Source organism: Hoplias malabaricus, chromosome 2 (assembly GCF_029633855.1).
Source record: "Hoplias malabaricus isolate fHopMal1 chromosome 2, fHopMal1.hap1, whole genome shotgun sequence".
In the NCBI taxonomy this organism is placed as follows: Eukaryota; Metazoa; Chordata; class Actinopteri; order Characiformes; family Erythrinidae; genus Hoplias; species Hoplias malabaricus.
The window spans coordinates 3252237-3267247 of record NC_089801.1 but is presented as its reverse complement, the minus strand read 5'-3'; the positions used below and the strand labels follow the sequence as shown (position 1 = coordinate 3267247).

The window sequence follows — 15011 nt, the reverse complement described above, 5'->3', positions numbered from 1 at the left end:
AGCTTTTTTGCTACAAAATCAGCATTTCCAATTAATTTTAAGAAGGATCTATTTTGGAGATACAAGTTTTTGTTTGGACAGTGACTATATATTAATTCCAGGTGATAAAGTAAAGTTTGGGATCATAATCTTATTCTTTTTCCGTTCCTGTTTACACTTCTCACTTCTTTCTGCCTTTTTTTTCAGTCCCAGAGAAACCTCGGTTGATGGTGAGTCCCACGAACATGGGCACAGCTTTACTGCAATGGCACCCTCCCCCGAACACTCACGGCCCTCTCCAGGGCTATCGGCTCCGGTTCGGACGCAAAGACGTGGAGCCGCTGACGGTTATTGAGTTCCCTGAGCGTGAGAACCACTACACTACCAAAGAAATCCACAAGGGGGCGTCCTACACGTTCCGACTCTCGGCTCGAAACAAGGTGGGCTTTGGCGAGGAGACGGTAAAAGAGATTTCAACCGCCGAGGACACGCCCTCAGGTTTCCCACAAGGCATTGTGGCTGAGAGCGCCACAACCAACACCATCCAGGTCAGCTGGCAGCCCGTGTTGCTAGCGGAGCGAAACGGCGTCATTATAAAATACGCTCTTCAGTACAAAGACATCAACAGCCCTCGGAGTCCCTCTGAACTTTTCATCGCTGCCCCAGAGTCCACCGTAATCCTGGACGGCCTTAAAGCAGACACTACTTACGATATCAAAATGTGTGCCTTCTCCAGCAAGGGTCCTGGGCCTTATAGCCCTAGCATCCAGTTCAGAACACAGCCTCTGGATCAAGGTAGGAGGCCCTCTCCAATCCCTCCAAAAAATCCCACAACTCAACCTCCAAGCAACCAGCTTCTTCTTCCAACCTTCCTCAACCTTTCTCAGGCTTAACCCCAGCAATCAGCAGGTGGAGGGTTTCTCAAGGGTTCTGGAAGCGAGGATTAGTCTGCTCTTAGTCTGGTGTTAACCTCACGTGAAATAATAGCTAGTCCCCCAGGGAGAGCCTAGAATTGGGTGAGCAACTCGGTAGCCCCCCGGGTAAACACAGGTAAGACGATGGTATTTTGGGTAGCCCGCTCTAAGTCGTTGCAGTAGAGGAGATGTTCTAAATGTTCCCCAAGGTAAGGCCCTAACGTTTGGCCACTCCTCTAGAGAGGGGAGTAGACAGTAGAGGGTGCTTCTGTGTTGACCGTGTTTGTCTTAATCATCTGCTCCACCTTTCTTTTAGCAGTGTTTGCAAAAAATTTTCACGTGAAAGCTGCCATGAAGACCTCGGTGCTGCTGACCTGGGAGATTCCCGACAACTACAACCCTGCACAACCCTTCACAGTAAGAAACTACAGAACATGGACAGCGTGGGACTGTGCCGACTACAAAACGTGACGTCTGCACAGTTCCATAGACGAGCAAAGCATAGGCCTCTTTTTCAGGGACAATATACACCTTGGGAATAATCTCTATCTCCCTCCCAGCCACGAGGCACTTTAGGCAGACCTTCCAAATGTGCCTTGACTCTTCTGGAGCCTGGGAACTTTCTCCAACTCAGATCCAGTATATCGTCGCTGTCCAAAAAAAACATGTACAGGGGGTCGTCGACTTACGACGTTGATCCGTTCCTACGTCGCGTCATAAACCGATTTCCGGTGTAAGTCGGAACATACTGTACGTACTGTACGTAAATAACATACTGTAAGCACTTATCCTGTCCTAACACCTATCCTCCTCGGTCCCGAGCCGCGTAACCGTGTATTCTTCCGCCGCACACAGCACACACGAAGTTCACGTTACGACGTTTACGATCTCAAAACCACTTCAGTCGCAACAAGGCTTTATACAGTAAATGGGAGATGTGTCGTAACCACGAAACATCGTAACTCGGGACTGACGAAACCCGAGGACCTCATGTATCTGCAAAACGTTAATTTAATGGAGAAGGGAAAAAACTTTAAAAAGATTTTATTCCAAGATATTGTGGCGCATTTCTATTGGTTCATTCATTGTGAAATTTACACACAGTGTGAAGGACAGCTGCTGTGTTCAAATGAAGTAGTAAACTACACATCCACAAAATGGAGATACGTGTTTTTAATTGGACAGTGACTATATCCTGGATCTGAGTTGGAGAATGTTCCTTCTTTGTTTACTCTCTGGTCTGGTCCGGGACATGAGCAACAAATTTCACAAAGATTGAATTACCAAAGTAACCATTTCTAGGTTCCAGCGGCAGGTGAAAGTGGTCAGAACTCAATTTCCTGTACAAAAAAGTCTTGAAAAGTCTAAAACCAATATAAAACAAGCTGGGAAATGAACTCTGTCTGTGGCGAACACAGTGACGGTGAAGATGTTTAAGTCCTGAGTATATCATTGGAATGAAAGGGTTAATTTGGCTGTAAAGTGGTTTTTATTGTCGTTTCTGGGGCGTCTGTTCTCAGTTTGTGGACGCGGCCCTGACCCGTGGAGTGTAATCTGTCTCTGCGCAGATCCTGTACGATAACGGTCAGAGTGTGGAGGTGGACGGGAAGCTGACCCAGAAGCTGATCACGAACCTGCAGCCGGAGACGCAGTACTCTTTCCTGCTGACGAACCGAGGGAACAGCGCCGGCGGCCTGCAGCACCGCGTCTCCACCATGACCGCACCGGACATCCTGCGGACCAAGCCCTTCCTCATTGGGAAAACCAACACCGACGGCATGGTCACCGTCCAGCTGCCCTCAGTACACACCACCGAGAGAGTCAAGTGAGTGATCTGTCCATCGATCCATTCATTCATCCGTTTTACCACTACGTGTGTAACTAGGGCTTTTTCATTTTCATATTATGTGAAACAAATAAATAAATAACATCAAACAAAAACAGATTTAAAGCTTAGCTCCAACAAAACTCCCTTATTTTCCTTCATTCTGTTGTTTCCTTCTTCTACTCTCTCTCTCTCTCTCTCTCTCTCTCTCTCTCTCTCCCACCACCCCCTCACCCTTCCCCTTCTGGCTTCTGTCTCTGTCCATCTTTTTTTTTTTTCTTTGATCCCTCCACTCCTTTCTCTGTGCCAGGGCTTAAGCTAATTAGCCATTAGCCTTCCTGACTGCTCCTCTCTGGCTTGCTGGCTAACGCTAGTGGAGTCACGTCCAGCTCAGAGTGTCTGACCTGCACTTGGCCTTTATCTCTGGGCTCTGTTCTCAGGGAAAGCCCTCCGCTCTCCTCTCCCTCACTCTCTGCCAGAACTGCTCTCAGAGCACCAGGAAAATACAAACCCTCCGTTCCCGCCCCAGGAGCGCTACTATGCTTTAAAGACTACTTTGAAGAATGATCTGATATTTGGCATCTGTTTGAATGAGAGTGGGCTTTATTCCACACAGCCGGGAGCTGAAGATTTAATGGCCGTGGTTAAGTGACAGGTGTTTCATGATGGATGGGTCAATAGAAATGCACCAGATTTACTCAGGAATAATTAATTTCCTGCCTGGAACTCTTTGGGACATACTTAATTATGCAAAATGCAAGCGTCATTTATTATTAACTTTACCACTTTATTTTAACAACATTATGTTATACTGAGCAAAAACAAGTCCAGTCCTTTGCAGGGCGACACACACTCACACGTTCACTTACACACACACACCTGTGGACACACACATCTGCTTTGAGCCTGTTTCATAAGTGGAATCCAAACCCGATCCATATCCGGCGATACAGCTCTGTCTGAATGGAAGAATAGGAATTCATGTGATGTTTACATCACTCTGTTAGCGTTCCTCGTTATTTCCCACTTCCCACACAGTGAGGAATGATCCGTGGACACTCCTCCAAAGCATTTAGTTTTAATTAGAATTAGAACAAGAAGAGCTCTCAGTAGGTCTTCAATTTTATGTCATTTAAGTCGGTGTGAAGCTTCTTGAATGCGGATCATTGAAATATTAAACTCACTTTGTTGGCCTCCTCTTTAAAGACCCCCTGCAATGACCCCCCCCCCCCTTCCCTCCCCCAAAAGCCTGTGGATAATTGTTTCACGTTTGCATGTTCTATCAAGTGTGTATTTTCCACTCTATTTGCCACACGGTAAATCATTTGAAAAAAGGAATCTAGCTAGGAATCTAGACACAGTCCACTTAAAAATAAAAATGCTGTGGACAGAACGTACAGACCTTCACCTCTGGTCAGAGCCTGGAGCCCTGTGGTTTTGCACAGATCAGTTTTGGAGCTTGATCTGTTCAGACTGATGTCAGGTGTTTGCCACGTTAGAAAGAAAATGTGAACAGCCTAAAAATATATAGGATTTGGACTGGAAATTGCCTGAAAATTCCAATATATATATATTCTCATTCATTCATTCATTATCTGTAACCCTTATCCAGTTCAGGGTCGCGGTGGGTCCAGAGCCTACCTGGAATCATTGGGCGCAAGGCGGGAACACACCCTGGAGGGGGCGCCAGTCCTTCACAGGGCAACACAGACATACACACATTGACACTTACGGACACTTTTGAGTCGCCAGTCCACCTACCAACATGTGTTTGTGGACTGTGGAAGGAAACCGGAGCACCCGGAGGAAACCCACGCAGACACAGAGAGAACACACCACACTCCTCACAGACAGTCACCCGGAGGAAACCCACGCAGACACAGGGAGAACACACTAACTCCTCACAGACAGTCACCCGGAGGAAACCCACGCAGACACAGGGAGAACACACCACACTCCTCACAGACAGTCACCCTGAGGAAACCCATGCAGACACAGGGAGAACACACCACACTCCTCACAGACAGTCACCCGGAGGAAACCCACGCAGACACAGGGAGAACACACTAACTCCTCACAGACAGTCACCTGGAGGAAACCCACGCAGACACAGGGAGAACACACCACACTCCTCACAGACAGTCACCCGGAGGAAACCCACGCAGACACAGGGAGAACACACTAACTCCTCACAGACAGTCACCCGGAGGAAACCCACGCAGACACAGGGAGAACACACCACACTCCTCACAGACAGTCACCCTGAGGAAACCCACGCAGACACAGGGAGAACACACTAACTCCTCACAGACAGTCACCTGGAGGAAACCCACGCAGACACAGGGAGAACACACCACACTCCTCACAGACAGTCACCCGGAGGAAACCCACGCAGACACAGGGAGAACACACTAACTCCTCACAGACAGTCACCTGGAGGAAACCCACGCAGACACAGAGAGAACACACCACACTCCTCACAGACAGTCACCCGGAGGAAACCCACGCAGACACAGGGAGAACACACTAACTCCTCACAGACAGTCACCCGGAGGAAACCCACGCAGACACAGGGAGAACACACCACACTCCTCACACACAGTCACCCTGAGGAAACCCATGCAGACACAGGGAGAACACACCACACTCCTCACAGACAGTCACCCGGAGGAAACCCACGCAGACACAGGGAGAACACACTAACTCCTCACAGACAGTCACCTGGAGGAAACCCACGCAGACACAGGGAGAACACACCACACTCCTCACAGACAGTCACCCGGAGGAAACCCACGCAGACACAGGGAGAACACACTAACTCCTCACAGACAGTCACCCGGAGGAAACCCACGCAGACACAGGGAGAACACACCACACTCCTCACAGACAGTCACCCTGAGGAAACCCACACAGACACAGAGAGAACACACCTCCTGTTGCGCCACCGTGCCGCATATATATATTATTTATTTATTCATTAATTTTTTATGAAAAGTCACACCGTCTCGGAATAATTCACAGTGTAATATAAAGCACCTCCGATGTTGTGTTGCTGACACTCAGGCCTTTCTTCTGTCACCTTTTATCGAGCGTGTTTTTTTTAATCCACTGCTGTGTGAAGTGGATTAGGACGAAGCTTCTGAATATTGATCGTCTAATCTCAGAGGCCAGTAGACGCTGTGTTTCTGTAATAAAAGTCCCACTGTGGATAAAGATAAGTAGAAGTCCCTTCACATTTAATGTGCTAGTGTTTGTTCGGAATAAATAAGCACCGTCCTGTAGAAGCTAAAAAGTCTGAGGGGAATGAAAGATAAAACAGAATAAATCAGGTTTATTAGAAATGTAAAGGTCATGATTTGATGGTGGTTAAATTGTGATTTTTATTTCTAGGGGATATTACGTTGTGGTGGTCCCTCTGAAGAAACAGCGAACAGGAAAATTCACCAAACCCTGGGACAATCCGGACGAGATGAATCTGGAGGAGGTATTTATCTGTCTATCTATTGAATCTGTGCTACTAATATGTTTTTAATCTCAGATCCACTACCTGTACACTATAAGGTCAGGGTTATTCCATCTGCAGACGAGTCTGGTGTCTCATTTGACACTCAATGACACTTTTGAGTCACCAGTCCACCTACCAACGTGTGTTTTTGGAGTGTGGGAGGAAACCGGAGCACCCGGAGGAAACCCACGCAGACACAGAGAGAACACACCACACTCCTCACAGACAGTCACCCGGAGGAAACCCACGCAGACACAGAGAGAACACACCACACTCCTCACAGACAGTCACCCGGAGGAAACCCATGCAGACACAGGGAGAACACACCACACTCCTCACAGACAGTCACCAGGAGGAAACCCAAGCAGACACAGAGAGAACACACCACACTCCTCACAGACAGTCACCCGGAGGAAACCCATGCAGACACAGGGAGAACACACCACACTCCTCACAGACAGTCACCCGGAGGAAACCCATGCAGACACAGGGAGAACACACCACACTCCTCACAGACAGTCACCCGGAGGAAACCCATGCAGACACAGGGAGAACACACATCACCCTCAACTGGAGCAGGGCTCGAACACACAACACCAGGTCCCTGGAGCTGTGTGACAGTGACACTACCTGCTGTGCAACTGTGCCGCCACAACACAATACATTTCTGTTCCAAAAAACAGTGTTTTTCACTATAAAGGGTACATTATAAAGGGTGTCCACAAACTTTTGGACATACAGTGAGGCAGATTCTACTAGAGAGAAACTTTCTTCCAAATGTTTGACCAAAACAAGTTGAAACCTCCAATCAGAGAGAGAGAGAGAGAGAGGGAGATCTAAAAGTGAAAAAAAAACAAGTCATTCTTTGCTCTCAAACTGGCCATTTAAAGGGTGTGAGAAAGGGGGAGTGAAAAAAGATAGGAGAGGAAAAAGAGAGCAGGAGAGAGGGGGAGGGAGAGTGAGGGCGAGTGTCATTCTGTGCACTAGAGCTGGCCATTCAAAGAGAGAGAGAGAGAGAGAGAGAGAGAGAGAGAGAGAGTCATTCCGTCACTTTTTCTGCCCACGTTCTGGAGAGCATTCATATGCAAATGGAGCCTGATCGGCTAATGGACACAGCGCTAGCGCTAACACCATAATGTGTCTCCTCTTCTTTTGAAGTGCAGACATTGATGATTAAGAGCGGGAGGAAAATAGCCAGAGAGGGGGAGAGAGAGAGGAGAAGGAATGCGAGAGGGAGAAAAGAGAGAGCGAGAGTGAGGAGGAGGTAAAGAGGGGAAATGTTAGCACTGGGCCTCACTGCACCCACTGGGTCACTTTATTAATTTTTAAGTAAATATTTGATGTTATTTTTTTCCTAACGTAAGGGTGAAATGTGGAGGCTGCAGACGTGAGGGAAGCAGTGTGTGATAAGGTGGGGTGATCACTGAGGTAGTACTGTTTGTTTGGAAAGAAAAATCATATTCCTACACTGTCCGAAAAAAACTGTTAAGGGAACATACTCAGTACCTTCAGTTAGGGAACGTACTCGGTACCTTCAGTTAGGGAACGTACTCGGTACCTTCAGTTAGGGAACATACTCGGTACCTTTAGTTAGGGAACGTACTCGGTACCTTCAGTTAGGGAACGTACTCGGTACCTTCAGTTAGGGAACGTACTCGGTACCTTCAGTTAGGGAACGTACTCGGTACCTTCAGTTAGGGAACGTACTCGGTACCTTCAGTTAGGGAACGTACTCGGTACCTTCAGTTAGGGAACGTACTCGGTACCTTCAGTTAGGGAACGTACTCGGTACCTTCAGTTGGGGAACGTACTCGGTACCTTCAGTTAGGGAACGTACTCGGTACCTTCAGTTAGAGAACATACTCGGTACCTTTAGTTAGGGAACGTACTCGGTACCTTCAGTTAGGGAACGTACTCGGTACCTTCAGTTAGGGAACGTACTCGGTATCTTCAGTTAGGGAACGTACTCGGTACCTTCAGTTAGGGAACGTACTCGGTACCTTCAGTTGGGGAACGTACTCGGTACCTTCAGTTGGGGAACGTACTCGGTACCTTCAGTTAGGGAACGTACTCGGTACCTTCAGTGAGGGAACGTACTCGGTACCTTCAGTGAGGGAACGTACTCGGTACCTTCAGTTGGGGAACGTACTCGGTACCTTCAGTTGGGGAACGTACTCGGTATCTTCAGTTAGGGAACGTACTCGGTACCTTCAGTTAGGGAACGTACTCGGTACCTTCAGTTAGGGAACGTACTCGGTACCTTCAGTTAGGGAACGTACTCGGTACCTTCAGTTGGGGAACGTACTCGGTACCTTCAGTTAGGGAACGTACTCGGTACCTTCAGTGAGGGAACGTACTCGGTACCTTCAGTGAGGGAACGTACTCGGTACCTTCAGTTGGGGAACGTACTCGGTACCTTCAGTTGGGGAACGTACTCGGTACCTTCAGTTAGGGAACGTACTCGGTACCTTCAGTGAGGGAACATACTCGGTACCTTTAGTTAGGGAACGTACTCGGTACCTTCAGTTAGGGAACGTAGATGAGAAGAACGTCAGGGAACTGGCTTGTACCTCCCTCCATCTCTTACTCGCTCACTGTCACAAACGCACACTCACTCACTCATTCAGATGCATACTCACTCACACTTAGAGGCTGCTCCACAAGGGGGTGCTATTGTGTCACTGACGCTTTGTCTTTGTAAATAATATTAGAGGTTTTTAAATACTGTTATATAACAATCCAATGGTTTAAACTCTGCTCTATGTCTGACACGGATCAATATTTTATTTTCTGAAACGTTTGTGCCGTATTGTGTTGGACATTATCAATAATCTGTAATTGCTTAAGTTACGTTTTTGGTTTCATTTCTTTCGGACACATTGTCCGACTGTAAACAGGAGGAGAGTCACCTTCAGGCTCCGACTCCCACTGTTCATGATTTTTGTCGATATCAGAGCTCTCTGAAATAACTTCAAAGTTGTCTGAAGGACAGAAACGAGCACCGTGTGACAGGTCACTACCCACTCTCTCTCTCTCTCTCTCTCTCACTGACAGACACACACACACACACACACACACACACACTATAGAGATGCACACACAAATGAGCCACAAAATTAAAACCCCTGACAAGTGAAGGGAATGACAAGGGTGGGATATATCACAGGCAGCAAGTGAGCAGTCAGTTCTTGCAGTCCCACAGAACAGCTGCTAAAGCACAAACTGCTGACAGAGACAATGCTGCTCTGATAGGTAGGGGTCCGAACACACAGGTCAGAGCAGTGACCCCTGTCCAGCGTCTACACTGGGCACAGGAGCATCAGGACTGGGCCACAGAGCTACGGAAGAAGGCGGCCTGGTCTGAAGAATCATAAGGACAGCCTTGTGTGTTTTCGATGCTCTGTGGGTAGGAGATGGCACAAGGATGAACTATGGGAAGCCTGTGGAGGCAGCGTGGTGCTCTGGGTGATGTTCTGCTGGAGAACCTCGGGTCCTGGCGTTCATGCAGATGTTAATTTGACATGTACCACCTACAGCCTTTCATTATGTTGAGAATTTTTACCAGTGCTCGCTAAAAGAAGCAACAGGGACAAGTGATTATGAAAGAAACCATGAAAACCTATTGTTCTCTCTCTCTCTCTCTCTCTCTCTCTCTCTCTCTCTCTCTCTCTCTCAGCTCCTCAAAGAGATAAACCGGACGAGCGGAGGGCTGCGTTTCCGGCGGCAGGTGGAGCCGAAGCCGTACATCGCGGCATATTTTAAAGATCTGCCCACGGAGTTCACTCTCGGAGACTCCAAGGCGTATGGAGACTTCCAGAACAAGCAGCTGCTCAATGGCCAAGAGTACATCTTCTTCATCCTCGCCGTGCTGGAGAACTCGGAAAACGTGAGGCTCCCACTCACGATTATTCACTCTTCATTAGATTAGAACCTCCTTCCTTTATTCTTTACAGGAAACACGTTATACTGCTGTATAGTGTATATGTAATCACATGTTATATAGCTCCACTGTGTCTGTGTTCGCAGCTACAGACTGTATTTTCATTGATCAGTTATTGACTATCGTAAGACATTATAATCCATTCTGAACTCCAAGGTCCAAGGTGTTGTGGCCTGTTTAGATCTACAGCAAACCCCATGGATCACTCACACATGGACCACAGCTGGTGGAAGGTCGTTCTGTAGCGGTTTAAAGTGCAGAACAGCGCTTCAGTTTTATCCTCGGCTTCAACTTAATTTTTCCTTTTCCACTCACTTTTTCATTTACATGCAGAAGGATACATATTTTCATACTCTCTCTCTCTCTCTCTCTCTCTCTCTCTCTCTCTCTCTCTCTCTCTCTCTCTCTCTCTCTCTCTCTCTCAATGGAGAGATCGTTTCCATGCAAGGATTCACATGTTCCAGTCAGATGAGAAAATCCGTAGAGACTTGGCAGGGGTTCCGTCCTGCAGGCTTCTCTCTCTCTCTCTCTCTCTCTCTCTCTCCCTCTCTCTCTCTGGAGGATTGGGACTCTGAGGAATGCTGAGATAACTGCCTTCTCTTTAATAGCAGCAGATTCACACAGAGTCTTATCTACTCCACTGCAGAGAGAGAGAGAGAGAGAGAGAGAGGGAGGATAGACTCTCAGACGAGCAGAATTTGTATTTGATGAGCAGCTTTTTTATTTTAATTCAGTCTCTGACTTGCTTTACTGGAGCTGCAGGTTACATGGTATGACATTTGAGAGAGGGTTGGGGACAGAGGGATGGAGAAAGTCCATTGAAATATTAGGTAGAAGAAAATGAGAGAGAGAGAGAGAGAGAGAGAGAGAGTATAAGGAGAGAGAAAAAGAGGAAAAAAGCATTAATATTGTTATTTACCACTACTTTTTCCATCTGCATTGCAAAGTGATGTCAGGGTTAGGAAGGTAGACTCTTTCTGTGTGTGTGTGTGTGTGTGTGTGTGTGTGTGTGTGTGTGTGTGTGTGTGTCTGCACGACGTAGTAGTCCTGATGTGTCTGTTTATCTGCGGGTGGTAAACAGCAGCGTTGAGAAAGAGGAGGAAATGATTCTGTAATTGTTTGTGTTCTGAGACTACAGCATGCGTAAATCAGATCTGATCACTCAGCACCATCCGACACGGCGTCTGGGTCTGATTAGGTCTGGTTTAAGAGTCATCACATCTTGTTAAAGGCTTTTCTTTCTATTATCCAGAGCTTCAGAACCTCTAAAGTGTTTGAAAACTTTATTATAAAGTATTTACGTGTGTCGTATTTCATTCAGAAACGTGAATTATGATCTGGTGGAGAGTCACAGGAGGAAATTACACATTCCAAATCTGTCACTGACTACAACCGGAGCAGGTGATTGGTCACAGAAATAGTGCCTTATAATTTTGACCAAACATAGCCTGTAGAAACGGAAACATAGACATATTTCGGTATGATAGCTGTATGTCAACGGCCCTATCATAAGGCTGTGAGATCCTTGGAGATGGCACTAGTTGGGTAGTTAGTTAGTGTCCTCCTCCAAGCTTGTTGAGCTCCAGTGATGTTCGCAGCCAGAGCTGGGGGCGGGGGTTTGTGTTTGTGGTCCTCCTCAACATCAACACTTTGCAGCTCAGCTTCCCCTAAAATGTCAAAAAATAAGAGATCAAATATATACTGTTGTGTGTACATGTCATTGAATAAATATGCACTACAACGCGCTCAACTTTTGTTCAGAATCAGCTTCTTATCACTGGTAAAGACGCTGCTTTCCTCTCAATCATTCCCGCAGCTTCACGGTGCTTTAAACAGTGAGGACGCTGAGCGTCCACGGAGTTCAATAGCGAAGCAGCAAAGTGCAGCGAAACGAGACGAGTCATTGGATAAATGCTGGGCTTTGTCCCGCCCATCGGACGTTCAGCGTCTCTGGGGGTCTATGGGGCAGTGGGCTGGCCTCGGCTGGCCCGGACGCTCAGCTTCTGCATGATGATTGGATGATCTGTCTGAGGCTGAATCCCTTTTTGATTGACAGCGAAATGAGTGAATCAGCGATCTTTTAGTGTAAAGATCCGTGGGAGCATTACATTTTCATTCTGTTCTGAGTTGAACCAGACTTTCTTAAACCTCTTAGCGGCATTTTCTTTGTTAAAAACGACTAGCGACAAATCGAGCTTCTATTTCTGGTGGGGTTTTTTGTAGCTGCTTGTGTTTGGAGACTGACTTCTATCACTCTTTCTGACTTCTATCTCAGTTTCTGTCCAGCGGGTGCTGCTGAGCCCTTCACATGGGCCAAGGCCATACACTTCACATGGGCCAAGGCCGTTTAAGCCTAGCTCTGCTGGCCATTGAGAGGACACTAGTCAAGTCCCTGGAAAAGACACCTTGTTGGTACGACAGGGTCACAGATCATTTTCTTAAAAAGGAACGGAGGGTAGAACTTACGTATAAATAAACCGACACATTTTATGATGTAGGCCGAAATTGAAAGACCAGCATCCGCCACTGACACTTTGGTGACATCAGTATCATAGAGACCCACAGGGCGACAGACCCTACATGTGCTGGATTCAGGCAGTTGTGTTTGGGTCAGACGTGTTTGATTTTAACTCTTTGTTTGGTGTGTGCCCTGTAGACTATGTACGCCACAAGTCCGTACTCAGACCCGGTGGTTTCAGCCGATATCGACCCCCAGCCTATCATCGACGAGGAGGAGGGGCTCATCTGGGTCGTGGGTCCGGTTCTGGCCGTGGTCTTCATCATCTGCATCGTCATCGCCATCCTCCTGTACAAGAGGTGAGAGGAGGAGACACGGCTTTCACAGCTACGTGTCCTTTACCTACAACAAACACCGCTGACTCCAGCACTGTCCGACGCTAATCAGAATAAGCTTTCTCTGTATCAACCTCACTCCAGATCAGATTTATAATTTATTTGATGCAGATTTTGTTCGACTGAGTAAACATACAGATGCTAAAAAGCTAAAAACACCGGACACTTATTTTACAGCTTTACCGTCTGAGGTAAATTTTTGTACAAGAGTTCCCGGAGCCTTTATATGCTTTTAAAGATATTCCCTCTAAAGAAAACATGTTTTTTATTACCTCCACAACAGTAAAGAATAGATTTTCCCCCAGATTTGATTTTTTTTCTCATTTCTTCCTTCGTGAAAAGTGGCAACGAGGAGAGCGTTCCTCATGAATACAAAAGCATCTCCACCTGCCGAGAGATTGCAGTGTTCAGAAATACAAACCGCTAGTTTGGAGGGCATAATTGAGCAATGCAAAGGAAACGAGGAACGGAGGTCTGACAAACGCAACAAATGATTTCTATTCCAGCCGTCAGAGAAGGAGGGGGAGGAGGAGGAGGAGGAGGTTTGCAGAAATTCAGCTTCTGAACCAGGAGAAAAATAAAGAAAAGAAAGCAGGAATTGTCCAGTGTAGCGTGAACAGCGGCGGTGCTGAATAAATTCGGTTTTATCTTAATAACACCTGCTAATCTAACCCTCGTCTTTCTGTCTTTTCTCTCTGCTTTCTGTGGAGCAGCAAACCAGACAGGTAAGGAAGAGAGGAACCAGAGCACGGGAGGAGAGAATAAGAATCGACAGATGTGAAAGATAGGGAAAGCTTGCTCCCCGTGCCCTAATACACCTGATTCCACTCAATAGTTCTTATTAACTCCCAGTTATTGATGGTGAATGTTCACGCAGAGGTAAACAAACATACGGTCATCTTATTTCCATAGTTCATTAGCGAACAGCAAAGCAGCTTTATGTAAAATGCAGATTGTAAACTTGCAGTCCACATTAGTGTTTACAAGTTGAAGAGGAGATCTTTTATTATTAATATTACATTATGATCATTTCTTACTCGGTGTAGACCACGATATAGAATATCAACGATTAAGTTCTGTTACAAAAGGGAATCAAGCTTTCAAGTGAAATCATATTAGAATCACATTGGGGCGTCTTAAAGAAACAGTGCACCTTTTTTTGGCTCATTAAAGAGAATCACCATAGAAATGTGTTAACAGTAATTAACGCGCTAAATCTGACACGCCTAATGAAAGTATGACTGTACTCTCCCTGTATCTCTGTAAATAACCAGCTGCTGAGGCAGAAGAAATGACTCAGAGTCGTCTGGAACCGGCGCATTTCCGCGTTTTGTGTGAATTAATATGTGAATCCTGTTGTACGGCCAAGAAAGCATGGTCCTATCATTACAGCATTATTCAGCAAAGCGTGATCTGTGTGATCATGTCCTTTAAAGAACAGACTGCTTAGCTCTGCTTCATTCACTTATTCATTCTTTCAGCTCCAGTCTGACGCTGGTTCTCAATGAATTTGAAAAGCGTGGATTATTATCTAGAACTCAGACACCTGCAGCAGGTGGCAGACTCTGCAGAGGTGTGCTCTAGAGTTTAAGGTGTTTCTAGGTTATGTCTGAACGTTTATCTAGGGCGACCAGATCTGAGATGGTGAAAAAGAGGACACGTCTCTGGGGGAGGGAGGATGACTACTGACGTGCAGACTGACCAATTAAATGTTTACAGAGAAGGTTATCAACCAATAACGGTAGCTCTACAGTCAGACCGTCCAATCAGAAGATTTTAGGCTACTTCACCACGCCCCCTTCTCACTCAAGCGAACCAATCGGAGTAGGGGAGGGCAGGACTAGTTTGTAGCGAAACTTCTCGAAGTTCTATGTAAGCTCTAGAAAAACAAACTCCCGACATTTGTGAAATTCCGCCTGGACATTTTTTTGAGTCTAAAAAAGAGGACATGTCCGGGTAAAAGAGGACGTCTGGTCACCCTAGTTTTATCAAAAA

The 15011-nt window shown here is 46.6% G+C and overlaps 1 protein-coding gene across 1 annotated transcript in view; it reads left to right on the top strand.

Annotated features, from left to right (window-relative positions):
• The window catches only part of LOC136673427 (receptor-type tyrosine-protein phosphatase delta-like), a 109961-nt gene that overhangs the window by 70750 nt on the left and 24200 nt on the right, over positions 1-15011 (top strand). Inside the window, 7 exon segments of the mRNA XM_066648892.1 lie at positions 187-774; positions 1210-1310; positions 2462-2718; positions 6109-6202; positions 9900-10109; positions 12820-12980; positions 13730-13741. Coding sequence (XP_066504989.1) covers positions 187-774; positions 1210-1310; positions 2462-2718; positions 6109-6202; positions 9900-10109; positions 12820-12980; positions 13730-13741 — 1423 coding nt within the window.